This window comes from Ciconia boyciana, chromosome 5, assembly GCF_034638445.1.
Source record: "Ciconia boyciana chromosome 5, ASM3463844v1, whole genome shotgun sequence".
NCBI classification, from domain to species: domain Eukaryota; kingdom Metazoa; phylum Chordata; class Aves; order Ciconiiformes; family Ciconiidae; genus Ciconia; species Ciconia boyciana.
The window spans coordinates 58,201,031-58,228,926 of record NC_132938.1 but is presented as its reverse complement, the minus strand read 5'-3'; the positions used below and the strand labels follow the sequence as shown (position 1 = coordinate 58,228,926).

The 27,896-nt window shown below is 36.7% G+C and overlaps 1 protein-coding gene across 7 annotated transcripts in view; it reads left to right on the top strand.

Moving 5' to 3' along the window:
• TBCK (TBC1 domain containing kinase) overlaps positions 1–27,896 on the top strand; it is a 115,599-nt gene that overhangs the window by 24,603 nt on the left and 63,100 nt on the right. For 3 of the 7 annotated variants that reach the window (XM_072862540.1, XM_072862543.1, XM_072862541.1), the window contains 16 exons: positions 8,289–8,403; positions 9,950–10,023; positions 11,133–11,274; positions 12,548–12,608; positions 13,896–13,957; positions 14,708–14,769; positions 15,477–15,625; positions 16,698–16,836; positions 18,271–18,370; positions 20,348–20,397; positions 20,765–20,894; positions 21,757–21,855; positions 23,171–23,233; positions 24,128–24,254; positions 24,819–24,869; positions 26,451–26,534. In XM_072862540.1, coding sequence (XP_072718641.1) covers positions 8,289–8,403; positions 9,950–10,023; positions 11,133–11,274; positions 12,548–12,608; positions 13,896–13,957; positions 14,708–14,769; positions 15,477–15,625; positions 16,698–16,836; positions 18,271–18,370; positions 20,348–20,397; positions 20,765–20,894; positions 21,757–21,855; positions 23,171–23,233; positions 24,128–24,254; positions 24,819–24,869; positions 26,451–26,534 — 1,508 coding nt within the window. Of the gene's footprint in view, positions 1–5,310; positions 5,429–7,818; positions 7,989–8,288; positions 8,404–9,949; positions 10,024–11,132; positions 11,275–12,547; positions 12,609–13,895; positions 13,958–14,707; positions 14,770–15,476; positions 15,626–16,697; positions 16,837–18,270; positions 18,371–20,347; positions 20,398–20,764; positions 20,895–21,756; positions 21,856–23,170; positions 23,234–24,127; positions 24,255–24,818; positions 24,870–26,450; positions 26,535–27,896 lie in introns of those variants that run through there. The other 4 variants (XM_072862547.1, XM_072862545.1, XM_072862544.1 and 1 more) reach the window with 3 other exon arrangements.

Genomic DNA, 27,896 nt, shown 5'->3' with positions numbered 1-27,896 from the left:
ATGTGGATGTATCTTTCCCCTTCTGTGTGTTAAACCAGATGGCACTAGAGGTTTCATTAAGATGGTGCATTCTAAGATGTGCTTACAAAAGGACTTTGTTCATTTGCTCCCCTAATTTATGGGACGAATGCTGGATGTCTTAAAGGAATTCAAGGTGCAATGTTTTAAAAATTTTGCTTTGAGGAGCAGATAAGCTTAAATCATCCAGAGTGATAATGATCTGAAAAATCACCTGTCTATTAAAAATCTTTGTGTGCAGTCTGCTCCATATATGTTGGTCTTTATCTGTGCCTTCATCCATTGTTTTATGGACTTTTTTTATTGTACATTACAAGTTGAGACCTTCATAAAAATGTAACATAATTTGTGTTGCTTTTAAAGTCATGCTTGCAGCTTATAACTTTGAAAAAGGAATGAAAGGACTTTCTGAGTTTCCTCAGATGAGCAATATGAACTTGTTGAAGATATCCTCTGTGAAATACCTCTGTGCATGAGTTAAAGACTTCCTGAGGACTCTGCCTATAAAATTCATTTTTTTGGTCTTGTATTCTCTGCTTGTTGCATTCCCTTCCAGTTCATTTCATTCTGATAATGTGAATGCATTTCCAAGTAAATTGGCAGTGTTTACAATCTTGGTCCCTAGTGCCATTTTTTAATCAAACACATAATAAAGTGCTAAATAAACCATTCCCACCTGCATCAAACTCTTTATGTTCTGTATAGGGTATTTTGTAATTTATTTACCCAGGAAGACCCAATTTATCTGCACATCTGGTTTTCAACCCAGTCCTGCTTTTTATCCAGTTTTCCAGCTGGTTGATTGAGGCATAAGGAGGTCAGATGGCTTTCTTGAGGTCAGTGTAGTGATTGTCTCAGCTGGGATTATACCCAAACTTTATCCTTTGCTGTAACCACTTGGCCACACCACTCCTAACCAGTCTATCTGCATTGTTGGCGGTAATGGAACTAACTGCAAGTGTCATTTTCTTTGTTTTATGGTTCTGCCTGTATTGAAATATTGTCACTTTTATGAGTTCAGAAACATTACATCTGTTCGCAACCTGGTTCTATTTCACTTTGAACAGACACAATTTTTTGTGATGAATCTCCTTCCTGAATTCCAAATGCGTGTTAGTTTCACAGGTTCCGGGGTAGTGATTGATGATATTGCTGGTTTGTGTTGCTCTGGTGTGCTTCCTCAGGGCAGACCCTGTCTGACACTCCTCTTTGGAAGAGGAACCTGTGTTTTTGCTCCTGTGTATCAGTTCCATAAGCTTCTTAAGACTCCTGGTTGCTGAGATTCTCTTCCTCTAGAGTTTACTTGTTTACAGCAATAATAGAATGTTAGAACAAGATGCACAGATTTGATAAAGGACTTCCTTAAGCATGCATTTCTGTGTATGTACCCATGAGTTGTAAGTCTGAGGAAAGAGAAACTCTGGAACTCGGTATCATCAGCATAATCTTACCCTGTTTGGTCTCGCTCTGCCTTCTTGAGGGAAGTCAAAATAGTTCTAGTTCCAGTTTTTGTTATTGCTTTCCTCTTGCCTTGAGTTGCCATTGCATTGAAGAAGCATGATTTAACACTAATCCACATATGTGTCTCCAGTAGGTACAAAAATAACAAGGTGCTCTACGGTTAAGTGGATGATGAGGCTTGCTTTCTGGTGCCAGTCTGTTTCAAATTCCAGTGGGGTCTCTGTTTGTTTCACTAGATGAAACACTCTTATTCAAAATAGTCCATTAAGTGTTGATTATGCTGTCAGTACTTTCCAGGCACAGCTTTCTTCCTTCTACAAAATGGATTAGGTACTCAATGTTGACTGTTACAATAGCATAAAAACAAGTGAAATTTACAATTGGCCAGAAGCAGTTAAAAATACCACAAATGCATTTGTAACAACCAGAAATGTTTCTCCTCTCCACAAGATTTTTCTGCTGCCTCTACTTTGCCTCCAGCCCCAGTTATCTTTGCTCCTGTACTGCTGTCCAGTATAGGATGTCCAGGTACATCTATGCGTTCTGATTAACTACGCTGTAATAGCTACAGCTGCCTGGGTCAAAGTCATTAAAAGGGGAGATTGCTTTGTCTAGGAGAAGGTAGGACTGGAGACAGTAAGCAGACAGGAAGATCTTTTGAGATAGCTGATTACTCTTTCATGTTAAACTGTTTTATTGCAGCACCAAAAGAGGATCGAGAAGATGTATTTCCAGTTAATGCTGTGAATGCACTTCTGTTAAAGATGATGAATACAGTGAATTAATGTGCAGATTGGCATTAATTTTGCTTTGAACTGGAGGAAAACAAACTTGTGTGAACCTGTAACTTCCATGATACTGACATGAATGCTGAAACTTTATCTCTTCTTTTCATTGTTTCTTTGCTCATGCTGGAATTCTTTTATTTCAACAGTTTGATAGGTCAAGTCTCCTGACCCCACCCATCTGTGATTTCCAACTGTATGACCTACATTCCTCTTGTTCTTGAGTATTCAAGATGTCGTGCATCAAGTAGTTTTTATTTTCCCTTCAGCAATCTGTGGTATATGTAGGGACTACTGCTGCTGGCTGTCAAATGCATTTTTCCCAAATCACTATTCCTACTCTGGAGTTAAGCAATTGTTTTCTTTGCTTGAAGCTGAAATTTAAAATTGGCTTTCTGGAAGTTAGAGCAACAGAGCACCATGAAGAGAACCTCGTGACAAAATAGACAGCAAGGAGATTTTACCAACAGAATACTCGGTGGCTGTGAATTTCCACAGTAACTTGTGGGCGATATTCTGTGAACATGGATGAAAGACTTGGAATAATGGGTATCCTGTTACGAGCGCTGTTGAGGCTTGCAGGGGTTACTTTATGTTCTGACATTACCAGACGCGATGCTTAGGAGGCGGTTTTGTGGGGGTTTTTTTGTTTTGTTTTTTTTAAACCCAGAAGCAAGCTTGAATTAAAGAGGTTAAAAGCTAGGAAGATATCAGGGAACACTTCATATATGCTTGCTCTGTATTCCCTCTCTCCTAGGCATCTGCCTGTCATCTTTTTTGGAAACAGAATAGTGGTCTCAAATAGTTTTTGGTCTGAGCTAGTATGGCCTTTTGTAGGGTTTGGAAGACCAATAATTTTATCTAAAATGGAATTAATAAGTTCCAGAAAGTTATTCATTCCTAGAGCATCCTATCTTGGAGTCCAGCTTCCTGCTTCTACAAGCAGCTGCATTATTGTTCCCATTAATAATCACAAATAATAAGTTAACAAATAACCATTCAAACTGAAAAATACATAGGTCATATTGTTGGGTGTTTTGGGGGGTTTTTTGTGGTGTTTGTGTTTGGTTTTTTTTCCAAGAACTCAGAATCCCACCTTTCTGTCAAACTTTATAATTTCTAAATGTGTTTCCAACCTTTTTTTGTTTGATCTTGCGCTTATGTTTACCTATGGCTTGGGCAATTCTCTCTAGATGTTTGTTCCCAGGTACTGCTCTGTCAGTACTGGGTGAGTATGCTCACTCTTAGCTCTCCATTCCACTAATTATTTTAGGGGCTTATTGTCTTTACTTGGTTCCTGATAAATCCCTCTTTCCCCCTCTCTCTGTTTGTTAATATCTGATCCTTTGGAAGAAAGCTAAGACTCTCAGTATGCCAATTTATTCTAGTACAACTTTTCCCTTTCACCCTGACTCAGAAGCTGTTCTCAGTCAGATGGAAGATTGTAGTGGGCGCACTAAGAGGAATCTTTTTTTTTTTTCCTCTGTCTGAATCAAAAAAGTGACAAAACTGTCCTAAGCAATCAGATTATTTCATCTACAAAATGTGGGGTTTGCAGCACCACAAGAGATTGAAATGCTGCTAAAACATCTGTTTCCTGACAGGTTAGGTTCATTATTCCTGAAGTAAACTTCCAGAAAATGGCTTTGTGGCTTTAACGGTAAGAATTCAACACACTGGAGATCAGGCTGACTGCTAAGTAGAAAAGTTAATGTTTTTTGTGAAGGCACAGTGCAGCCACCTGTGTACTATTACAGTGTGGAAATTAGTCATTTGTCTGGTATAGCTTTTGGTCTGACAAATTCTGGAGGTAATAAACAGTGCTCATTTTTGTGTGTTTTTAAGTCATCTTCCCTTCTTTCTCCACCCACAAATGCCATGCACATGCCTCTCTTAACCATGCTGGTTTTGTACTGTCGGCTGAACTTGCTCATATCAACTTGTAAAGGGGTTTTTGTCCCCCTCTACTTACAAGATGAATTTCTGAGGGAGGAATTCAGTTATCCTTTGTGCTTCCTTTGTGCTTCCTTTGCTATGGTTCTATACATTCAAGTTACAGACCTAAACCTGGTATTGGTTTTAATCCTTATATTCTTTTAATTCTTCATTTCTAGAATGAACGCAAAATGGCCCCTTTTCTTGGCTACATTTCTTCCTCTCCAAACCAGGAAAAAAGCAGGCAATTATTTAATCCAAGCAGTTTGATTTTATGTTAGTGTGCAATCCTTTCACTTGATGAGAACCCTTTTCAAAAGCCTAGCTGAGTAGGCTACAGCTGAGTAGATTTGTTGGTATGCAGACTAAGGATTAAAATGAAGCCTGCTCCTTGTAAGTGTGCTGCTGGTTGTAGACAGATCATGCCTTTTTTTCTGTCTGTGAAATGTTCCTTTTGCAGAGAAACTCCTATTGCTTCTTTCTTTCTCCCATTGGTGGAGAGGAAAAGAACCTTAAAACAAGTCTTGTTAGGAGAGCTAGGAAACTGAAGACAACTAATGCTCCTTCAGATCTGCCAGTTGTTGAAGTGCATCCCACACTTTCATGCCTCACACTTACTGCCTCCTACCGTATCTGCCTTGAGCAGTGGAATGATTTGCTTCACAATAGTTTAAAGTCACAACCATGATCATCAGCTGCTGAGATGAACAGGGTATTTCACACCACACAACTGTCATTACAGCTCTTGTTAGGTCAGTGGTGTAGCATGGTTGGTGTCAAACCTGCCATGCCTCCGTCTTGCCGCCTTTTCTCCTGTGTTGTTTCTAGTGCTTTTGCTGTTTATTTTTTCCCTCACTTCCTGTTAAAGGAGGGTGCTGAAATCTCTGCAGTTCAAGAGCCCCAGTGGCTAAACCACTCCTCTAGATCTATCATAGTTTGACACTAGCTATTATATTGAAAAACAAGCTTCCAGATAGTCAGAGAAAACTTCTGAATCTGCTCAGACCTCACCACCAACATTGGGTATTGTAAATGTCCTCACTTAGGACTATGTTTTCTTTTTCTACTTGTGTTTATTTTTTAAAGGTCAGCTTAACCTGAAGCCTGGAAGCATCTTCATGAGTGCACCTTCTGCACTTGCAGAACCCTGTTGCAATGCTTACGGTGTTGACAGTGGCTGTAGAAACTGGGAGAGAGCTGAGCGCCACTAAATCGAGGGGATAGCCTTGGTAATTATCTCCAGTGAAGCAAAGGACTGCTGTTGAACTTGGCCTTGGGGAGTTTAAAGCAAAGGGATCTCTTGTGCTCTATTACAGCGATGAGTGGTGTTGTCAGGCCCTTTGCAATTAAATGAAAATCTCATAGGTAATAATCAGTGTGTTTTACCTAATAAATGAAATAACAACTAGGTAATATGCAACAGCACTATGAAGAGCTTGTTATATAGAGTTCCCTCTATCCAGGGGAGGTGGTGTACGTGCTTCAGCTTGAGGGTGAGGTACTTGGCTGAACACTTCTGCCCAGCAGGGTGGCATCAAGAGCTTAAGAACATTATGTGCAATGAGTAATACTTATCATTCATGTGTTGCTGGTCGTTGTAACACCATGGAGGATTTAACTTAAAGAGCAAAGAATCCAAAAGCAGTATTTTCAGGCATTTTCCCGGGTTCTATTTTTATGAATTGCAAGACAACATGGAGAATAAATGGGTGGCTGAGGCCCCCTAGTGCCACCAGAGCACACTGCACTCCTCAGGCACAACGGCCACAAAATTACACTTTATATTTACTTTTATTTTTTTTTTAAAATAAACACTTTTTAGGCTAAAATACCTCATTATGTACTAATTGTTCATATGCAATTGTTTCCTTACTGGAAACATGAGTTCTCCATCAATTATTTTTCATGTCTTGTTTTGCAAAGCTGTGCAAAAAGTGAGAGAGAGGATTCCATTTGCAACCCTTATCATGAATATTTGTGTTGCAGACCAAAAACTATACAGGGAAGCTGAAGGCTTGTAAGGTAAATTTTTTAACACAGTTATATCTCTGCCCAAGAATGACTGGGAAGAAACACGACACACAGTGTCTGATGCTGTGGTGTATTATATAACTTGGGGGTGGGAGGGATGGGGAAGAAAAAGTGCCAGTGAGGGAGGAGCGAGATAGTTGTGGGGTTTTGTTTTGTTTTTGTGGTTATTAGCCATGTGGTTTTGGTTGAATTGCTAAGACCTTGAGAATCACTTCCAAATGCTACAATCTAAGATACAGCAGCGTGGACATATGTTAGAATAGATTCCCTTTGTGCTTAAAATTTAAGTTAAAAGTGTATGGTCACAACTAGTGTAAAGTAGTACAGAGCTCTCCTTCTACGAAAAAGGTTAGAGTCTAGAGAATAGCTCCATGTAAGGTAACTTAATCGTGGCCTTAGATTATTATTAAAACAGCTCTTTTCCTTATTTCTGTGTTGCCTTAGTCTCAGAATTTGCTGGAATTGGGGCTTTTGTCAAAATCTAGCTATTTACTCTTGTGACAAAGTTTTGGCATTCAAACAGGTATGAATAGCAGCTAATAAAGCTTTAATAAAGAAATTAATTTTGGTGTTTAGACAGCTAGTTGGTTTGTCACTCTCTTGTCACAGCTCTGGGGTGGTTTAGCCTGGAGAAGTGGAGGCTGAGGGGAGACCTTATTGCTCTCTACAACTACCTGAAAGGAGGTTGTAGCAAGGTGGGTGTCAGTCTCTTCTCCCAAGTGACAAGTGATAGGACGAGAGGAAACAGCCTCAGGTTGTGCCAAGGGAGGTTTAGATGGGATATTAGGAAAAATTTCTTCACCGAAAGAGTTGTCAAGCACTGGAGCAGGCTGCCCAGGGAAGTGTTTGAGTCACCATCCCTGGAAGTATTTAAAAGACGTGTAGATGTGGCACTTAGGGACATGGTTTAGTGGTGGACTTGGCAGTGCTAGGTTTACAGTTGGACTTGGTGATCTTAAAGGTCTTTTCCAACCTAAACGATTCTGTGATTCTCACCAGTCTGTAATGCTTCCCCTCATTTTGCTGTTGCACAAATTTTTAATAAGCAAGAGAAGGTGGTGAGCCTTGTACAGAATGCTATTGTATGTTATTCTTTAACAATGAAATTTAAAAAATGGGGACTTTACAAGTTAGGCCTTTATAAGTAGATATTCTTTGTTTTCTGGACATTTTGTAAACCAGTGTCTTCAGAGATACAGTTGCTAAACAGACCTGAAGTGTGCTCTGAGGGGGAGTGGGCGGGAAATGAGGAGGGTAAAAAGTTAAAAGGAATCTCTCTGGGTGTCATTAGATCTGTTCTTATTTTGGGTGGACTTTGGAAGCCTAATACTGGTAGTCTCTGCACAAATTTCTGCTCACTTGTTCACAGAAATTCCTCTTTAGAGCTATGAGTTCTTAAACTAAATGACAACTTTTGTCAAAATACATAGTTACATCAAAATGGTTTGGATGGTAAACTTTATTGTTTCTTTCCAAAGAAACAGGTAAGGTTGATGCTTCCAAGGCTGTAAAACAAAATGTGCTGAAAATGAAGTTCTCTGCCCTTTCTTTGGTTTCTTGTTTTAGATATTGAGATGACTGAAGACTATGGGTGTGATCTAGCCATGCCTCTACACTAGCTTCTGGATAAGCTGCAGTTAACATCTGAGTTTCAGAAAAGTCCAATTGAACAAAAGTTTTTATGAACATCAGTATCAGACTTAAGAAGAACAAATAAAAATAAAGGAGGGTTGGAATTTTTTTTCCTGATTAGATGAGGTATATCTCATCACTTCTATCACAGAGAATATATTATAATTTTTCACAATTTTCTGCTGTTTTTAAGGACCAGTTCAGGGTGAAGAAACCTAGTTGTGGGATATTGAGAAGTTGTGTATGGCACTGAACATACCATATTCAGTGTTGATCCCTTAAACTGTTCTGGAATTGTAAATGTCTCACTTGTATTTGGAATAGCTGTGGAACACTCTACATTTTTACAAATTAAAAAGGGAAACATTCAGTATAACATGGTTTGGTTTTTGTTTTGTTTTTTTCTTTTGTGGTTTTTTTTTTCAGTTCTTCAAGGATCTTATGCATAGCATATGAGGTTTTGCAAGGTTTGCAATATATGAACAAACATGGAATGGTCCACCGAGCACTCTCCCCTTGCAATATTCTTTTGGATCGAAAGGTACAGCTACAGGAATAAATCTGGTTTTGTTTGGGTTTTGTTTTTTCCTCTTCTGCCAACAAGCAGCATGCTATATCATATATGGAGGCTGGGCAGTCACAGCCCTTCTGATGGGGAAGAAATTGCGTATCTGGAAAGGTGGTGGTTTTGGTTTTTTTTATTTGTGTGTAGGGGGTTTGTTTGTTTAAACTACAGTTTCCCCCCATTTCCTAAATTTCAAATGTATTTCAGATTTTATTTTTCTCTCTTCCCATTTTCTTCTATCCCAAACAACTTTCTTCACCCTTGTCATCTTAAGGTGGTAATCTAAGTCTACTTGTTGTCCTTGTAATTAGTTACAAGTTCCTAGCTGTTTGAATAGGAAAATATTTCTTCTGGCTAATTAGCTGTTAATAATACTTCCTGTGTTTCATGGTGATCTGATACCTGACTTTTAAGATATCAACATATTTCTTTGTTCATGTTAAATTATTAAAATTCCAGTGTCTGTCAATTCTGTTGTCACAGACTATTGAGTTGTCAGTGTGGAATACAGGTTCTACTCATAAAAGTTGAGATAAATTACTAGTTGCTGTTGTACTTGGAGCAGTCGCTTCATCTGAACTGACAGCTAAAGAGCTTAGCCTGTCTGCATAATCCCTCTCTCCTTCCCCTTCTTACTCAGTTTAGATAGAATAATGAGATCCTCCCCATGGAAGGCATAAAGAAAAGAGGAAGAAGGAAGGAAGAAAGGAATGCTATTTTTTATATACTTCTAAACAAATGAAAATCACACTAATGCTCTAACAAGCAAAAGTACTTTAGGATTTTAAGGTACTCCTAAAATCAATAAAAGAACAAAAGGGGGTCATGAGACCATAAACTTCTAAGCTTTTCCCCTGCATTTTGAATAGCTCGCTGATGTAGCCTTCATTGTTGCACCATCTGCAGGCTGGCTGAGTATAATTCAAAATCCAGCAGAAACAATACCTCAGTTCAACTCCTATGTCTATTTTTTGTTGGTTTGGTGTTAACTTTCTGCCTCCACAGAAAAAAAGCAAGCACCTGGAAAACTTGTTTGTTTGAAATATGTGTTGGTATAGTTAAGGAGAGCAAGATAGTAATGAGTTGATGGGAAGGACTGGAGGAGCAAGGCTGGGTAAATGGAAAAGGTGAGGGAATAGTGGTGATACTTAGGGAGTTCTAGGATTCAAACAGGATTTCGAACAATTTTCAAACAGGAAAAATGTTCAGTAGAATATTTAAGCCTTTTTTGTTTACTGAAAATATACTGTAACTTACAAAGTTCTGTTTTTCTTGTGTGTTCCAAACAAGGTGATTACTTAATGCTCTTGGAAAGTAAAAGCATTAGAAATAAGCACCTTATTAACTTGCAGTGGAGTTCTGCGTAATAGATGAGACAGAAATGTAAGAGGGTGACTTTTTATAGGTATCTGTCTTCTGACAGCTAATGCAACTTGAATTTTTTTTTTTTTTTTTAACTTTAACACAGATTCTTCCAATATTGGATTCTGCTGCTCTTGATAATTTATTTTTTCCTTTTCAGGGGCATGTGAAATTGGCTAAATTTGGACTCTACCATATGACTGCTCAAGGTGTTGATGTTGATTTTCCTATAGGGTAAGGATGTAGCTACACAACACAAATATATCAGGGATGTATTTTTTCAGGAAATAAATTTGTTTTGTGAATCATCTTCAAAAATGTGTTGTATGCACAGCGCTCTTATATGTTGCTGTTTTAATTCATATCTCTTGCATACACCCCTTACACAGAACCTTCTGATAATGTCACTGAAGAGGTTATCACCTGACTAAGTGAAATTAATGAAAGACAGAGAATGGGTACCACGCAAGCATGTTACTGTAACTATGTGATGTCAGTCCTTATTGCCTAGATTTGCCTTGAAATGCTAGTAGTTGCCTGTGACTCAGATTCTGGAGGTACAATCTAATTTCAAATTTAGGAAAAAGCGCAATCAGTGTTTTGCTATTGCACACCACTGTAGGCCTCTTGTCTCTATCATTTTGTGATTTATTTTCAAGTGATCTTACTGTCTAGCCAAAGTGACTTGCTTTGTTGCAGTGTTTCCTTGCCACTTTTTGGTTTTTTTGAGGTGTCATGTTGTTTACAATTAAAATACTAAGCTGATTCTTAAAGACATGCCCAAAAGAAGTAATGATGTTTCCCTTCAAAAGGTGATTTCAGATATTTTTTTTTTAAGTATTATTATGAATTGTTGACAGAAAAAGTGATAATGTTATTTTAAAATGATTTAGCAGCAGGTAGAATATGTCCTCAACACCTTTTGTTGCTTTTTTTACAAATTCAAAAGTTATTTGATGGGAACATTGTCAATAGAGGGGAATACTGCCACCACCCCCAAATATGGGTCTAGGATACATTAAATAAATGTACTAGTGCTGAAACTCAATATACGTTTTCTTTGAGATATGTAGACACAGTATTTTGAAAGCTGCTGTTATTTCCTCTCACAAAAAGACAGAGCTAGTGACTAAGATTTGACCTTTTATGTAGTAGGCACTATGTATTTTGCAACTGGAGTGAAACTTTGCTGCAATGTGTAGATTTTGACTGAATAAAATAGAACAATCTGCATTGCTATGAATTCTAGTTTCTCAGAATGCAAAATTATTTTGATTACTGTAACTGAAAGGTAGGTTTTTTGGACAGACAGGATATTACCTAATGTTGCTGTGTCTTTCTAGGTACCCATCATATCTGGCACCTGAAGTGATTGCACAGGGAATAGTCAAGCCAAGTGATCAGACTCAGTGTGAGAAGCCTCTGCCTTCTGGCCCTAAATCAGATCTGTGGTCTCTTGGTATGATATTATTTGAGCTTTGCATGGTATGTAAGAGGATAATTCTCCTGATTGTTACTCTTGGGGAATATTTACATTAACTTGATTGCTCTTGAGTATGGGGTTAATGACACTTTGCCCATCACCCAAGTCCAAATATCAGAATATGTTAGCATTCCTACCTGGACAGTATTGGTGGTGGTTCAAGTAGTAGGATGCATATTGGCTTGGTATATCTGTTAACCATGAAGGGCAGCTGCCTGTTAAGCCACAACGATGTGATTGCACTATCAAATTCTTAGCGAGGAATACCTTCCTTCTGAACCAAGAAGACTCTCTAGATAATTTTTTTTTTTTAATAGTGATTTTAAGCATGAAATAACCATTGCTGTCATGCCCTCATTCTCCTTGGAAAGGATGAGAAACTAATAAAGTTTCATGGAGAGGAAGAGAAGGGAGAATCTGCCTTATCACCAGAGTTTGAAGAGCTTCTGTACAGAATTAAGGGTTTATTTGGAAAATACTTATTTGACTCTAGAAGTTGAAATAAGTTATGACAGCATAGGCTTTACTATTTGTATATGTTCAACTGGACTTTTTTCATTCAAAGGCCAAAACATTGTGTTGGGAGGTATGATCTAGCAAATACCTTAATATTGATATTTAGTCTCATTACATAAGATAACTAAATTGTCAGACAACTGCATGGTCAAGAACCTGTTTCATGTAATGATTAGATCGGGACATTGGAAATAGTCTTCTTTTGCGTATTCTGCTCTTCTGTAAATTTGCATAATGTTCATAGATCATTATTTATTCTTTTGAATAAGTACATTTTCTTAAAAATGCAATAATATTTTTTGAAACACCTTTAAAGGGATTTTCAGATGACTTATCAAAAGCACTGTGCAATAATACAAGCTATGATGATTACCATGTTTAGTAATTAATTGCCTTTGTTCATGCTTACATTGGAAAAAATACAGTTTTTGAAAGCCTGTTACCGAATTAATAATAAACCTGCAGGTTTGCTAAGGCGACCTGGGGCTTTGTTTTGCCTTTTTTGTTTGTTTGTTTTGCATTTGTTCCAGTTAAGAGATGTTATAAATGATACATGTTTTTCTTTATGATGGCATGAAACTGTTTCTGCTGTAGTTGGGGTAAATAATGTTTTCTGTTCTAACAGATAGTTTTCCTAAATCTAAAATTCATGTGTAGAAGTTTATTTCACTGTCTTTGTATATAGATGGTTGTGTATGCTATCTAAATATTTTTATGTAGTAGCATTCAACTGTTAATTTGATTTTGTTATTCATTTAGGGGAGAAAATTATTCCAGAGTTTGGAGATAGCAGAAAGATTGAAATTTATAATTATGTTAGGTAAGTAGCACAAAATCAATTTTTTGAGTTTCCAAGCAGTTCTATAATTAGAGCTTTACAGACTAGCCAGCTTGTGATGCTCAGACCTAAGGCACTTTATCTTTGTCAGCTTTCATCTCCAGAATTAAATAGGCATTTGAAGCATGGTTGCTTGTCTAGAGAAGGTACAGAGGTGGGTGCCAGGAAAAATAACTTTGCAGAAGAGCTATGAGTATGTTAGAGTAAGGGCAACCTATAAAAAAACATGCTCAGGAAAGGTTGTCATTTTGATGGTTATTTGTTGTTTTGTGTTGCAGGAGGTTTCTGAAATGAGTTAGGAATTGTATGACACTAAAGAAAACTGTCCCTGCACTAGCAGTGCTTATGTACCAAATCCCAAGCAGGGAGAAGCAGGACTTAAATAGGAAGACAGAAAATAAAAAGAGGGCTGAGAAGCATATATTAGTGGATCCAGGCTTTTGTTTCTGGCTTCACCTACAAACTATAAAAAATTACTGTAGATCTGGAATTTTTGCTTAATGTAAATGAGTCTGGAAGTGGGACTGTTTTGTGGCTTTTAAAACTCACTTTCTTGTGGGGTTTATGTATAAACTATGGGGAGGGGAAGAGAATGAATTTGCAATTTGAAGCTTTATCAGTAAGTTATCATTATCCAAAGCAAATAGTAATACTGTTACAGTTAGTTACTGTCAGTAGAAAATCTTTTTCATTCAACAGTTAGTGCTTGGGTGCTGAAATTCTGACTGTTTTGGTAAGTGATTTGTTAAGAAAGCTTCCTGAAGCATTTCAGTCCCCTTCAAGTTGAATGCAAGTTATTGGTAACCTTTATCCACTGAGAAACATTCAGGTCCTGACTTGGGAATTATTTTCTCAAGAATGTGTTGAAAACAAGTTATAAAATACTGCTAGTATTATCTGCAAGTAGCAACAAAATGAAAATTACTTTGAGCTTCTATATGCAAGTATTTTTAAGTTCTTTCAGGGATTTTTTTTTTTTCCCGTAAGTGGAAAGACTGTTTTAATTTATTTGGCAGAGACTGACACTCTGGATTTACTAAGCCTGCAAAAGGATTTTCACTGTTAAATCAGATGTGCTACTTAACTTTCTTAGGCTTCAGTTTTTGGTGATAAAAATTTTCTAATTTTGAGAATTCACTTTCAGGTGCTGTGGCAATGTCAATAAAAAGCCACAGTTAAGTGCTTTTTATTGGGGTGGGGTTTTATCTGACATCCTGTTTAATTGGTATCACTTTTTCATAGTCTTTTTATTCTGTTTGTTTTTCAAAGGCTGTGTAGATGATATTGTAACTGTATTGGCTGAAGAACATGGTTGCCTTGATATTATTAAGGTTTGTGGAACTAGTTTGCTCTTCCATGCTGTCATATTCAAAACATTTTATTATTGTTGTATACTATTTCACATATATATGATTTTTTTTTTTTTTAACTTATTTGGTCACTTGAGGTATTGCAGTATGAGGAAAAATTTTGAAGTCTAAACTACATATCTAAGATCCTTTCAAATAGCCAGTACCAGTAATATTCATGCTTTCCTAAAATTACTGTCAATCTCAGTAAATGTTAAGATAGTTTAGTAAGTTATAAATTTTCTTTAAAGTGTTGGGGGTTAAGTATTTTTCTTCTAGAAATTTAGTCTTCTACCTGGTCTGCTTTACACATTCTGATAGCATAGGTTTATACAGTTCAACTCCTCCCCACCCCCAAAATTAATCACTGAATTTTAGTGTCTGTATATTTTGAGACATTGTGTAAAAGGATTCTGACTATTAGCAGAAGCGAGTTCCCAGGTACTGCATTGTTTCAAGCTGGGTGCAGAATATCTAAATTTAAAAATAAAAATAAAAGGCTGCATACATTGCAAATTTTTCATATTCCCCCCCCCCAAGCAAATGCAGCATTGGGGGATGAGAAGAATTACTTCACCAGCATTTTGGTCTGATACAGCTAACCTCATATGTGTGAAATTTTATTGCCCTCAAAGGAATAGCTTGTATGTTAAAAGTTAAGTATGAGCTAAGCGGCTTGCTGAATTAAGACAGTAATAAACAGACCTCCTCCATATTTTCCTCACGTTCCAGGACCTTTCTGAAAATGTCATAGCACTACTGAAGAAATGCCTTACATTCCAACCTTCTAAGAGGCAAGTATTCAGTCCAAAGGCCTAGTAAAGTCTGCTGGGATACTATGAAATTAGAAGACCTGTTGCTGAACCTTTTTTGGAATACTGATGATTTGTGCTACCTATAAGAAATTCTTGGTTTTGTTGCTTTTCAATGTTTAAAGGAAAAGAATTGAGGGGGGCAGAAATCAAGTGTGCAAAACCTTGAGATTGAATCTGAGTATTTTAGCAGAAAACTAGTCAGGCATTCCAAGTTCACAGCTTTTACTGATTCCATGTCTGGAAGTTGGTGTTGGTTACTATAGCTCTGTTGTAGCCAGAATTCGGGCTGCTTTCTTCAAATCTCTTCTTTCAAAGTACTTTTTCATTATGTCAGTCCACTACAACTTTCTTCTGAAAACTGAAATATGTTTTTGTTCTTTAATCAAGGCTTTGCATTTGCATTTTTTCGTCTCTCCTTAGAGGAATTAAAGGGGAATTAATAAAATAGTTGCTACATACATTAAATGAAGGTGAGATCTGAACTTGGGCTATAAACAGACTGCGTGATGTGTAATGTATCATGAACTGAACAAAATTGGTAGACATTTTTGCTATTAAAATTTCTGAAATCCAATATAATTTAAAATAACTTGCCAATACTTGTTACTGGGGACATTTCTTACTGAAATGTAACATTTTTGGAAGCACTTTACTCTTAGCGTTTTATTCTCTTTTCTTAATTCAAGGCCAACTCCAGAGGAATTGCTGCATGACAGTTTGTTCAGTGAAGTATCCTCTGCATATCCTCCCTTCCACAAACCTGCTGGTCTGTTCTCATCTTCTCCAAGGTGTGCTAATTTAACACTTCCTGAAGACATAAGTCAATTATGTAAAGGTAAAAGCAGGTAATGGGATAAATGTCATTGGAGGGGGAAGAAAAAATAAAATGTTTTCACATTTTCTTTGAATACTTTGTTGGAGAGAAACTATTAAATGTTACAATACTACATTCTTGTAATAAGTTGTTTAATGGGCAGAGATAAAGGCAAGCATGTTTTGAGGGATGTGTGCAAATCAAAGGAGGGCATCTTGATTTTGTGCTCCAACCTCAGGCAATAAATAGCTATCATTAGTATTCAAGTCCAGCTTGGAATATCACTATCATCTTTTGCCTTTAGAATTTGGACATATGCATGTACAAAGTAAGTTGGTTTTTTTTTTTTTCACTAAATTGTGTGGTGAATTGGTAATTGGGTTCTGCTGGATCATAGCATGAGATGATTTTTGGAAGTATTGGAAAACTGAATCCTTGTGAAAGAGGTCACATTCTAGAATAAAAGATGACATTTCTAAGTTGAAAACTACAATATGCTGAAAGTGTTACCACTCTTAAGTCCTCATTAACTTTTTCTGATGAACTGAGAAATTTTTACATGTTTAAAAAATCTCATTATACAATTTTTGGGACTAAGATTTTATACCTTGTTAGTATGGGTATGGTATGTGAAGGGAGGATAGATTATAACTACTCAGTATGAATCACTAGTTTCTTATTTTTACTCTTAGTGCTGTGTTGTATACAAAATAGTGTTGGGGGGGGTTGTTGTTTGTTTTTGTTGGGGTTTTTGTTGTGGTTGTTTTGTTGTGTTTTGTTTTTTTTAAGACACACAGGAAGCAAAAGTCCACACTTCAATGTATTTATCTGATTGGTTCTATTTTCTGGAACCAAGGCAAACTGCAGAAATATTTGCTTTTTTCCTGACTTCTGCCCGTCTGCTCTTTCCTTAAATCTTCCTAAAGGGACTTGCAAAGGGAAGATCACTTTTCCTCTAATTTCACATTAAGGTCCAGGACCTTTCAAGCATAATACCTTTTTTTTTTTTCAACAATATGTGTTTAGAGTGGTAGGAAGAAATACAAGCTGCCTGAAAACCTGTAACTCATTTTTATATGGTTTCTCCTAATAGATGAAGATAGTGATTACCTAGCAGAAAGATCAATTGAAGAGGTTTATTATCTCTGGTGTTTGGCTGGAGGAGACTTGGAGAAAGAACTTGTCAACAAGGAAATCATTCGATCAAAGCCACCTGTCTGCACACTTCCGAAGTAAGGAAGGGGAAGCACTTTAAGGGAAAGGAGGATGGATGGAGAAAGCCGGTGATTCTGAGAGAACATTTTGGTTTGGTTTTTAGTTTCAAGACCTGTATGTGTGAAAAATATGGAAAATAGTGTTCTTGAACAGCAGGAAATCATGTCACTTCACCTCTTACTCAATTTAAGGCATTATTTGAATACCTTAGATCTGTCGCCTACCTGCACTTCATATTGCTTTCTGAAATTTGAAGAAATGTAAGTGAAGTGCAAAATACTGAACTGGAAGTCCCTAAATTCAACACACTTTCCAATAGCATTAAGTTTTAGTAAAAATGTCTCACTGTGCTTCAACAGCATATTTGTAATTGTAATTTAATTTAATATGTTCTATAACAAATTCTCACATTCTGAATTCCCTTTCACACAGCAGCAGTGCTGAATGGTCAACCCAATTATTCAGCAGATCAGCTGATTACTTTTCTTTAAAATGCTTAGTTTTATGACTTATAATTCTGTAACAGCATTTTAGTCATTACTGCTTTTATCTTACTGCTGCACATGTTGCAATTTTATGTAGTATATTCATGTTTTAATCCTACAATCTGATCTTAATAAGCATAATTATGTGTCCATATAGATCAATCTGCTGGTTCTGGGTTTTAAAAACACATGAAGTCAGTGTACAGCCAAAATGCAATATCTTGGAAAAAAAGGTGGAGGTAGATTTTAAGTGATATTTTGGTGGCAAAATTAGTGTGAGATTTTGAGGGATTGCCTATTTCTGTACCCATAGGTGAATCCATGTGCTTTTGCATTATGAGGGGAAAACATTTTTCATCATACTATCTATCTTGAAGATGAGGTGTTAATTTCAAAAATGCAGTCTATCTCCATCTTCTAAGTGATACTGAGCATGTTAGCTTAATTTCTGGAAATCAGTTCATGTTGTCTGCTTTAAAAATATCACAAAATAGACAATATGTGTGTACTCTTTCTTGGATGCATTTGTGTCCTTAGATGGACTGCAACAGAAAAGGTTTGGGTCACATTTTTGCTTGTTTTTTGTCATTGTGGGAAATGGCTTTCATATGACAATAATGTTTTATTTTTGCTTTTCACAATAAATGATAGTTCTGGTCTGTACCAGGTCAAGGAATAAAAGGGAATATTAATCCCATATCTCATTACTCCTCCTTTGTGTGCAAACCAAAGTTATAGAAAACCTGAAATGTGCCTTTTTACAGCAAAAACTGTTTGAATAATTTAAGGTGATTGTATATTCCCTTGATAGCAGGTTTCGTGTTATGCAGAGTCAATACAGTATACTTCTAAGAGCTAGTATTTTGTTTTAAAGAGGAAACTGATTGATGTAAGAATTTTCTATTTTTTTCTAACTCAAGTCTTATGTTATAAAATGACCTGATTTTTTTTTTCTCCCTTTTGAAGCTTTTTATTAGAAGATGGTGAGAGCTTTGGGCAAGGACGAGATAGAAGTTCCCTCCTAGATGACACAACTGTGACTTTATCTCTGTGCCAGCTCCGAAACGTAAGAATAATATTGTGCACTTGTTCTTATGTCTTCGCTGCAGAAATATTTGTTTAAAGGGAATATGGAACAGCAGCTCCTACTGCTGTTTCTATAAATGACAGTGTTACTGATTCCAAGAGAACACTTCTTGGTGTCGGAGGCAGATTCTGTTTTATGCTATTAAATTGCTTTGTCTACAAAAGCTTACTAAATTTGATTTATCTTCTGTCCCTCCACACCCTTCCTGTGTCCCCTCCCTTTCCTTATTTTTGTTACCTGCTTTGTTCTGGTGTAGCCCAAATAGTTCTGTAGTACCCGATAGTCTCCACGATTGCTAAACTAATTGGAGAGTGAGTGTCTTCTTGCATTCTTTAATTCCTGTCTACAGGTGGCTCACAATATTCAAAAGAAAGATCGACTCAATTCAGTTGCAGCTCTTCAAAGGCTTTGTACTTAAAGTTGTATACCACGTTTCCAATAGTTAATTACTAATCTTTGGAATATATAGCTATTAAACAACTAGTTCAAAAAATCACTTCAAAGCATTTTGCCAACATGCAGTAATGCAGTTTTCTTCCATCTTTAGTGGAAAAATCAACATATGATAACTCATAATTTTTCCTGATGTAATAATCAGTTACAAGATTTACTGCATCTGTCACTGAAGTGTTTTGATTGTTCACATGTCTTTGCACATATAGAGCTTTATTGCTGTAGAATGAGAAATTTATGCTGCACTGTTTGCAGCTTGCTTTTTATAGTAGCGAATGCAATTCTGTCGCAGTCTTTATAAAAAACCTTTCCATATGATTACAGGTGTCACCTTCCTTTCTGTATTAACCCCTGAAGTCTTGATCTCTGCCACCATTACCTTAATTTTGGGGGCAATGTGGCAAATACTGTGTAAATATATTTCTTCGGTAGAAATTTGCATTACGTCACACAAATGCATGAAAACAGACCAAAGAACTGGCTTATTTTGTTTGCTTGGTTGGTGGGGTTTGAGGGGCGGAGGGGAGGTTAAGAATATACAAGAGCTATTTTAAAGGTAATATGCGCTGCAGCTCCTACTGTTGTTCCTACAAAAGGGCAGATTTAAGGCTTTTTTAAAAACTTTTTAATCTGTCATTTTGGATATTGCTGCCTACTTCTATAAATACAGCAGCAAATAAGTATATACTGAAGTTTCATTTTGGGAAGGATACAAGCCTGAACCTTGCAGTGTTAGCTGAAATAAATTTTTGAACTTATGCAATTCTTCAAACACCTTTGATAGAGCAGAGCATGATGCTTATAATCAAAAGATGATCAGTACTGAATGAACTGAGAATGAACTGTTCTGTCAATCCCAGGAGGAACAGGCTGTGTGTCGTATGCCTTTAAGTTAGGGATTGAACTGCAAAACAGAGCACTGCAGGGAGGATGGTATTAAACATTAATCACGATGCACCAAAGATGTCTGAAAACTTCAGGCAAAAGTTCAGGCATGCTTGTCTGTCACCTTTCCAGAGAGTGTCTGTGTTTCTGTGCAGCTTTCAGATGCTGCTACTAAAAGGAACTCAAATTTGCATAACTTTTGAACAGAGTAAAAACATAAAAACAAGTGGTGCAGTTGCTTTGCAGCTACTTGGATAGGAAGTCCTTGTAGAAAAACAAGGCAAAGAGAAAGAACTATGTGTACTACTATTGATCTATTAATCCATGCCCCATAGAAGCTATTTTTTGTGTGGAAATAAGTTTATGAATGAGATGAGTGTTATCTACAAGCAGAATAACTTCCATCAACTCAAAAAGCCTGTATTAGTAAAAGTTTTTAGCGTTAAAGGCTGTATGTTTCTTTGCTGATGGAGGACTGAGCTAATGCTTAGGTCTCAAGGCAAGCTACTAAATTTGGCAAATGAATTGCTAATTAATAGTGTTCATAGTCCACTAAATATTTCCACTTGAGTTCTGAACAGCATTCTCTTCATGAATTATTTTTATTCTTCATTTCAGAGACTGAAAGATGTTGGTGGGGAAGCATTTTATCCACTGCTTGAAGATGAGTAAGTGTGTGTGTAAGTTTGTACATATATAAGGGACTGAATTTTGAGTTATTAGTTTTATTTGAGTGGCACACTGCACAGCTAGACACAACTGTTTTCCAAAAGCAAACCTAACATGTCCTTGTTTGGCTCTTAAAGTCAACAAGAGCTGATAAGCACTCTGCACTGGTGGACTTAGGGCCTTGATACCAAACTGAGGATCCTAGCCTGTTTCTCTGTTCTGGAAATCAACCGTTTGTGCTGAATATTAAAAATTACCCATTTATACTTGTTTCTGACTCAGAAATACATCACAGGATATTAATTTTTTTTTGTAATGATTTGTATTTCTTGCTGTTCACTACTACTGTCCTAACTCTTTTTCCAGCCAGTCAACTTTACCTCATTCAAATAGTAGTAATGAGCTGTCTGCGGCTGCTAGCCTTCCTCTGATCATCCGGGAGAGGGACACAGAGTACCAGCTAAATAGAATTGTCCTGTTTGACAGGCTGTTGAAGGTATGGAATCTTTCTGATGCTGGATAATTGGATTTGGTCTGTTAATTAGAGGATTTTTAAAGGATGAAGTAATTGAAAAAGGAAGCAGAGATACAAGAGACCACAGTGGGAAAGAGGGAAGAAAACCCTACAGAAGTATAAGAAGACTGAAAGTAAAAATATGAAAAATAGGTCTTTTCAGTAGTGATTAATGTAAAAGTAGACTTTCAGGTATGCACATGAAAATAGAACTGCTGCTAATACCTGTTATTTTCTGAAGAAAATACTTCTGCATCCTTTATTTCATAACAGGCTAAGCTATTATAGGTATAAATATCCCCGTAACATTTCTGCATTTCCGAGCAGTAAGGTACTTGAAAACAATACCAGTCTTTACTGTAGCAGTGCCACGTTAGAAATATGGGTTTTATACTGAGGGGGGGGAACACCAGTCCCTGATTTACATGTATGCAGAGAGATGGATTCTTGCTTAAGAATGAGAGAGAGCTGATGCACATCATCAAGTGCAGTACTTAGGAAGGTATAAACTAGAAATGTTTAATAAAACAAGGTTAGATACATAGTATGAAAAGAAACATACAATGAAGAAAAAACTTCTAATAAAAATTTCCATTAGTAAATTTATATATCCAGTATATCAAAGCACATGAATAGATTTATGAGAAGGAGTGGGTATTTTAACATCAAACAGTAGTCCTCCATCCAAGCCTTCCAGTTAGGAGTGTTACTTGTTGTAAAACTTGCATTCACTGTTCAGGCTGACAGCATTTGTCTTTTGGGGGAAAGACCATCCCAGGATAGGGATTTGAATTGTTTCAGTTACATGGTAACAATTTTTGCTGTTAATCTCTTCTCTTTGAAGGCCTACCCATATAAGAAAAACCAAATTTGGAAAGAAGCCAGGGTTGACATCCCTCCTCTTCTGAGAGGCATAACCTGGGCTGCCCTGTTGGGTGTTGAGGTAAGGGTAATGGGAGGGCATTTGGAGAAGTTCCAGTACTGACTGGGGAGGAAGTGGAATAGGAACGTGATTGGCAGGGAAGCTGGAATGGATTTGAAGATTTGGGAGGTAGAATTATTGGAATTTCAAACAAAATGAGTCATTAAATTTTGTGAGCAAAGACAATGTTCAGACAAACTTGCTTCTTGTCTCTAATATTATTTGATTTCAGAGAATGTATGTAAACTTCACTGCCTTTAATTTTTATTATGGGATGGACAAATACTACCCATACAGCCAAATTTTGCTGGATTGTTTAAATACAACTGGTAGTTAACAGGGTTTCTTATTTTGATTTTTAATATTTTTGAGAAATGCAGTTAGAATCCTTCTGCTCCAGTCAGCAATAATTGGGCAAAACAGGATGAAACATATCAAATGTATTTTTCTCACATACCAATCAGTTCACTTCCTCCAAAGACTGGAGAATAAATAAATAAATTAAATGTAACCCTTTTGGACAAAGGACTAGAAAGGAACGTCCCAGAAATGAGGACTCCTCCCAGAGATTGCTTGAATACCCAGCTTTTGTATCTATCCTGCTTGCAATCTGCAGTAGTGCAGCAAAGAGGTTCTTATAGATAACACATCCTAGGTTATTTAGGATATTTAGCTTGGGACGTGATCTGCTGAGTGCAATATAATATGACCAAAAAAAAAGCTGTAAAGATAAAGAACAACTGCTGGACAGGGTTGTAGCCTGTGTCTTGGGAGATGAGTCAGTTCTCATGCTTCATCAGCTTACCATCTGTACAATGCGGGCAGTGTTTCCCTGTCCCGTAACGTTAAGATGGACTTGGTAGCATGCCTGTCTCGGGATTCATGCAAGGACAGGCTACTTAAGAGTAGTGTATATTGGTAATATCAATATTAATTAACAGGCAGCTGGATTCAGTGCCTTTACAGAGATGATGGTGAAAGCCACTTGCCAGTGAATTCAACCTCTGAATTTAAATTGAGAGCATCTCTCAACTTGAAAATGGGAAACTATCAAGTACATAGCTTTCTGCATAAACACCTGAAAATCACTGAAGATCATACTGAGGAGGTCACAGAAAGGTCTATATGTCCTGAATTACAACAGAATAAAAATTGTTTCGTTAAAATTCAGCTGTCAGAATTTTCTGTACTTTGAGAATTTTTTTCAGGAAAAAAAAGTTGCTGACTAAAGCACCTAACAAAAACAGTCAACTTCTGTATATCAGCGTGTACATCATAATATGCATTTATGTTAGTAAGGGCTTTCTAAATTCAAGTATTCTTCTTCCACATTTAGGGTGCCATACAAGCAAAATATGATGCCATTGATAAAGACACACCGATTCCTACAGACAGACAAGTAAGACTTCCAGTGTTATCAAATATTGTCACTTGAAGTAATGCAAAGATCTTTTCCACCAGTCAGTCATTTGCCTAGTACAGCAGATGTGGCTGATAATATTGAAAGGGTTCCCCCTGTCCTCTAACCTTATTCATGCTGTAGCAAGAATCTTGCAAAACTGATAGGAACAAGTAGTTTAACTTTAATTATGTTATAACATGTGGAAAATGAAATCCTCTTTTACTTCAGAATCACTGTTTCTGTAGCAGCAGCAAAGTCTGGTGAGTAATATTACTGATGTATTGTTAAAAGTCCTGTTTTTATCTAATGTTTGTTGTGCCTGTTGGACCTTGTACCAGATAGTGCTGACTACCCTGAGATCCTGTAAGGTGAGCTGTGCTTCACAGAAATGGGTTCTTGGGCAATTTGGTTCTCCAAGTAGTCTTGCCAGACATAAAAAGACATCATGAGCAACAGCTGTTCCCTTCGGCTGGGGGAAGAAATACTTTCCATCAAATTGGGTACAATGTTCTGAGAACTCTGATTTTATTATCCTGTAAAGCAAAGAGATATTAGCACCTGAAATGAGTCGAAAAGTTGGGTCAGAAAAAAAACTATAACTGTAATCTGCTTTCTGCTGTTTCTGCCTTTTTCAAGGGTTAGAACCCTTTTAAAAATATGAATCTGGAAAAAGAAACAATCTCTATTTTTAATCTTTGACAGGTCTGTTAAGAGTGCCCTGTCCCCTTTCAGTTTTGGTTTTGAGAGTGATGGAGGAAGCAGATTGTGTTTATGATGGTGGTCTGACCTACATTCTTTGGCTGACTTCCACCTCTAGCACTGCAAGATTGCTGTAGTACTACCCCACTTACCCTGATTTCTCTTTATATTATATGCTTGGCTGTGGTGCAGATTGAAGTTGATATTCCTCGTTGCCATCAGTATGATGAATTGCTGTCATCACCAGAGGGTCATGCAAAGTTTAGACGTGTATTGAAGGCCTGGGTTGTTTCCCATCCTGATTTGGTGTACTGGCAAGGTGAGTTTGACTAGTTGGCAAGGCCAGATAATTAACCAGAAGGCTATGGCTGACTTAAAAATACGTCCCACTCTCCCCTGCCCAATGTAAGCTTTTTCCGAGTGCTTTCCTTTCTGTTTATTTTGAAGAATGAATCTCTGGGTTATTGCAAACTTACATCCTAATAATTTATATTTAATTTGTAATGCCAAATTGCCCCACTCTTTCTTATATATTTGCTCTCCTTAAGTTTCAGTCACTTTATTTAAAAAAAAAAAAAGTGTTGCTTACTGTTCAGTTCCAAAGTAAAACTGCAGGAGTTACTGAGCAGGTTCTTGGGATGGTAGATTGCATTTCTTGGAAGCCTTGGCGGAATAATCAGTTCAACATTGTAGTTCAACAATTTGAAATCCTCTCTGTTTTCGTGCATTGATTTTGCAGTTGATCTCAGCATTATATGTGAAGCCTGACATTGCAGAATTAGTATCAAGTATGCAAATTTTCATGATAAATTATTAAATTTATCTTGTGCATTATAATAAATGAGCTCTTTATGCCATTTCTTCATGGCTCTTCTCTCTTTAGGTCTTGACTCTCTTTGTGCCCCATTTCTGTACTTGAATTTTAACAATGAAGGTGAGTACCTTTTTCTGCTGGGGGTGAAGGGGAAGCACAGTCTGTCATCTGTATCTAGTTGTAGACAGATGTGCGTCTACCCACTTATAGACGGAAACTTTCTGTAGCTACAAAGGAATTTTAAAGCTCTTGTTGCCACAGGTCAGAAGAAATGGTTGGTTTTTGAAAAGTGTATGTGGTGTACTGTTCTTCAAGCAGGGGTTCAAACCCTGTGTTTATTGTCAAGTACAATAATGAATATATAATAAAAAGCACAAACAACCTTGATTATAGAACAGCAAGAAATGCTTCTCTGGTACTTGTCTTTTTCAGTGAAGCTGTAGTTCAGCCTTGTTTAACGTGAATGCGTTATTTGTTAACCTGTCAGACTAGCTTTGTTCAGAAAAGCTGATGATGGTTTTAAATGCCTAAAAGCTTATCAGACCAGCTTTGGATACGTGGCCTTTATCATCTTAGAATGTGTTTTGTTCAGAATACGTCTAGTCCAATGTTCTATTCTCTTGCACCTGGCTTTATATAAGGTCTGTGTGTGGGAAAACTAGTTTCTTAGGACAATGATTCCCATTATGCCTACTGTGCATACTAATTTAAGTATTTCAACAGATTTTTCTTGTTCTTGGACATGTTCCTGTACACTTTGATTGTAGAATGCGGTTTCCTTCCCATAGAAGCAAAATATAATACTAGTGAATTATGTAAAATTTTGTGTTCTGGTTTACAAACTTAGCTGTATACATTTGGCTTGGATATTTAAAAAGTGTTTTCAATGCTAGAAAAGTTGTAACACAGAATTTGTTTATAACATGATCCTATGTCATATTTGCTATAAATCTGATGTTTTGCTTAGAAACTTCCAAAATTATATTTATTGTCTTTGGACAATTTACAACAAACCCGTATTCCTTTTTTATATCTATGGTTTAGCACCATAGCTAAGAATTGTATTACAATAGATTGTCTCTCAGCGAAGTTCCCAGGAATTAATGAAGGGAATAAACACTTAAGTTTTTACCCTCAAATCTCTATTTGGTATGTATGTGAAGAGCTGTTGAGAAATTTAAGATGTTTTTGTCCATCTTTTTGACAGTATTTATAATGATATTCCACTCTGTTTTTTCTTCTGAATTCTATCATCTTTAGTCTCTGAGCTGAAGTAAGAGATGAGATGCAAGTCTGATGGGGCATAAACTGGGTGTAAGTTCCATGGGAGAAAACTCAGAAGACTGCAACAATGTCTTCTAAAATTTTATTCACCCAGGGGCCTTCACTTTTTGATACAAACATTGCCATGGCTTTCCAAACATTGTCTCATTACTTTATCACTGAGAAGCAGGAAAATAAACTGGGAGCAAATCAGGTCCAGCCATCTTTTTATTGATTGCTCAGTGACAGAAGGAGACTTTTTTTAGGAGCTTTTAAAATTCTTTAATGAGGAATGTGCCCTTTTTATGTGTTTTACAATCATTTTTGTGCATAGATTGATTTAAGTATTTATGCTTATTATCTGCTTAATAATGAACTTTTTTAGGTGTACTTATGTTTCTACCTCTGTAGTTGCATCCGTTTTTCTAATTCTTTCAGCTCTGGCATATGCCTGCATGTCTGCTTTTATCCCCAAGTATTTGTATAACTTCTTTCTGAAGGATAATTCTCATGTTATTCAAGGTAAGTAAATCCCTCTTTCTTTTTTTTTTTTTTAGTTCTAAGAGAAGTATAATTATTTCTGGATATATAAATACACTTTTTAAAGTGGTTGTAAAATTGGAACACAATTAGAATCATACTGTAGAAATACCCACCTATTTCTTTCAAAAGCTTTATTTTGGATAAATAAGAACAACAGCTGTGCAAGAAAAATAGGAACAAAATAAGTGGATAAAGATTCAGGCAGGAGAAAAAAACCCAAAAAACCCACAAAAAAAAAAAAAACCCAAACCAAAAAATGTTCTGTGTAATATCCAAGGTAAGAGTCAGTTGATCATGCAACGTTGTAAAATGAGGAAGTAGTCTTTCCAGTGTTAGATTGTAAAGACCTGCCTTTCAGGTGATCAGAATCATACTGGAGCTATTCTGACAATGAGGGAAGATGAAGAGGAACAGTACAAACTAGGGGCTCCTCAGAAAATGGAAGTTATGGTATTCAGAGAGTTAGGGATTTGAGGGGAATTTCTTACTGAACAGAAAATAATGTCATTCAATACAGGACAGGAGTTGGAGAATCCTGAGGAATAATGTTCCATAGTTCAGTCTTCAACAACTGTATAGGTAACTCAGAGAAATTTAAAAAATAGCTAGGAGGTAAATGTCTGTTCTACTTGAAAATTAATTGTAAATTTCATGGAAACACAAAGAAGGAATTGCCTAGACCCAGAAAGCCACCTTGGCATAGTCTGTGTTGGAAAGATAATTTGTCTTGCAGACAGTTTTTAAAAAACAAAAGAAGCTGTTTGAAAACCGTCAGTAGTTTAAAAAAGCAGGTGGTAATGAATGTTTTTTAATTGCAAGCAGTTATGAGTGTTTATTGAATACTCGGTTTCAGCATGGCTTGCTGTCCTTGTATTTCTTTTAAAGAAGTTCTTTTGTATATAACTTGTGAAACTCCTCAACTTAGAAACGGTGTCTGTCATTTTTTGTCTTCAAAAAAATGGAAGGAAATTAAGAACGGAACAACAAAAAATAATTAGACATAAAAGCAGTTACGTATTGGGTAATAGGGAGAGAGCTAACATAAGGAGAGAACACAGTAGTTAGGAGAGTTTACATATGAAAGACAATGGGTAAGAGGTGTTATGAACTGAATATGTAAAATAATAGTTTGGAAGAACTATTCAGGAGAACTTGTTTGCATCCTTTTGTCTGCAAAGAAAGAGTGCTTGCTGGGAAAAAAGGGGCAGTAAAGGTCTAAAGATGAAAAGAGTAAGTATATTATATCAGATGCTCCTGTGGAGACAGCTGCTTTAGACTTCAGGATTAATAGCTTGGTAAAGACTTTTCTCAAGGGGGTATACCCTTCCATACAATAATACT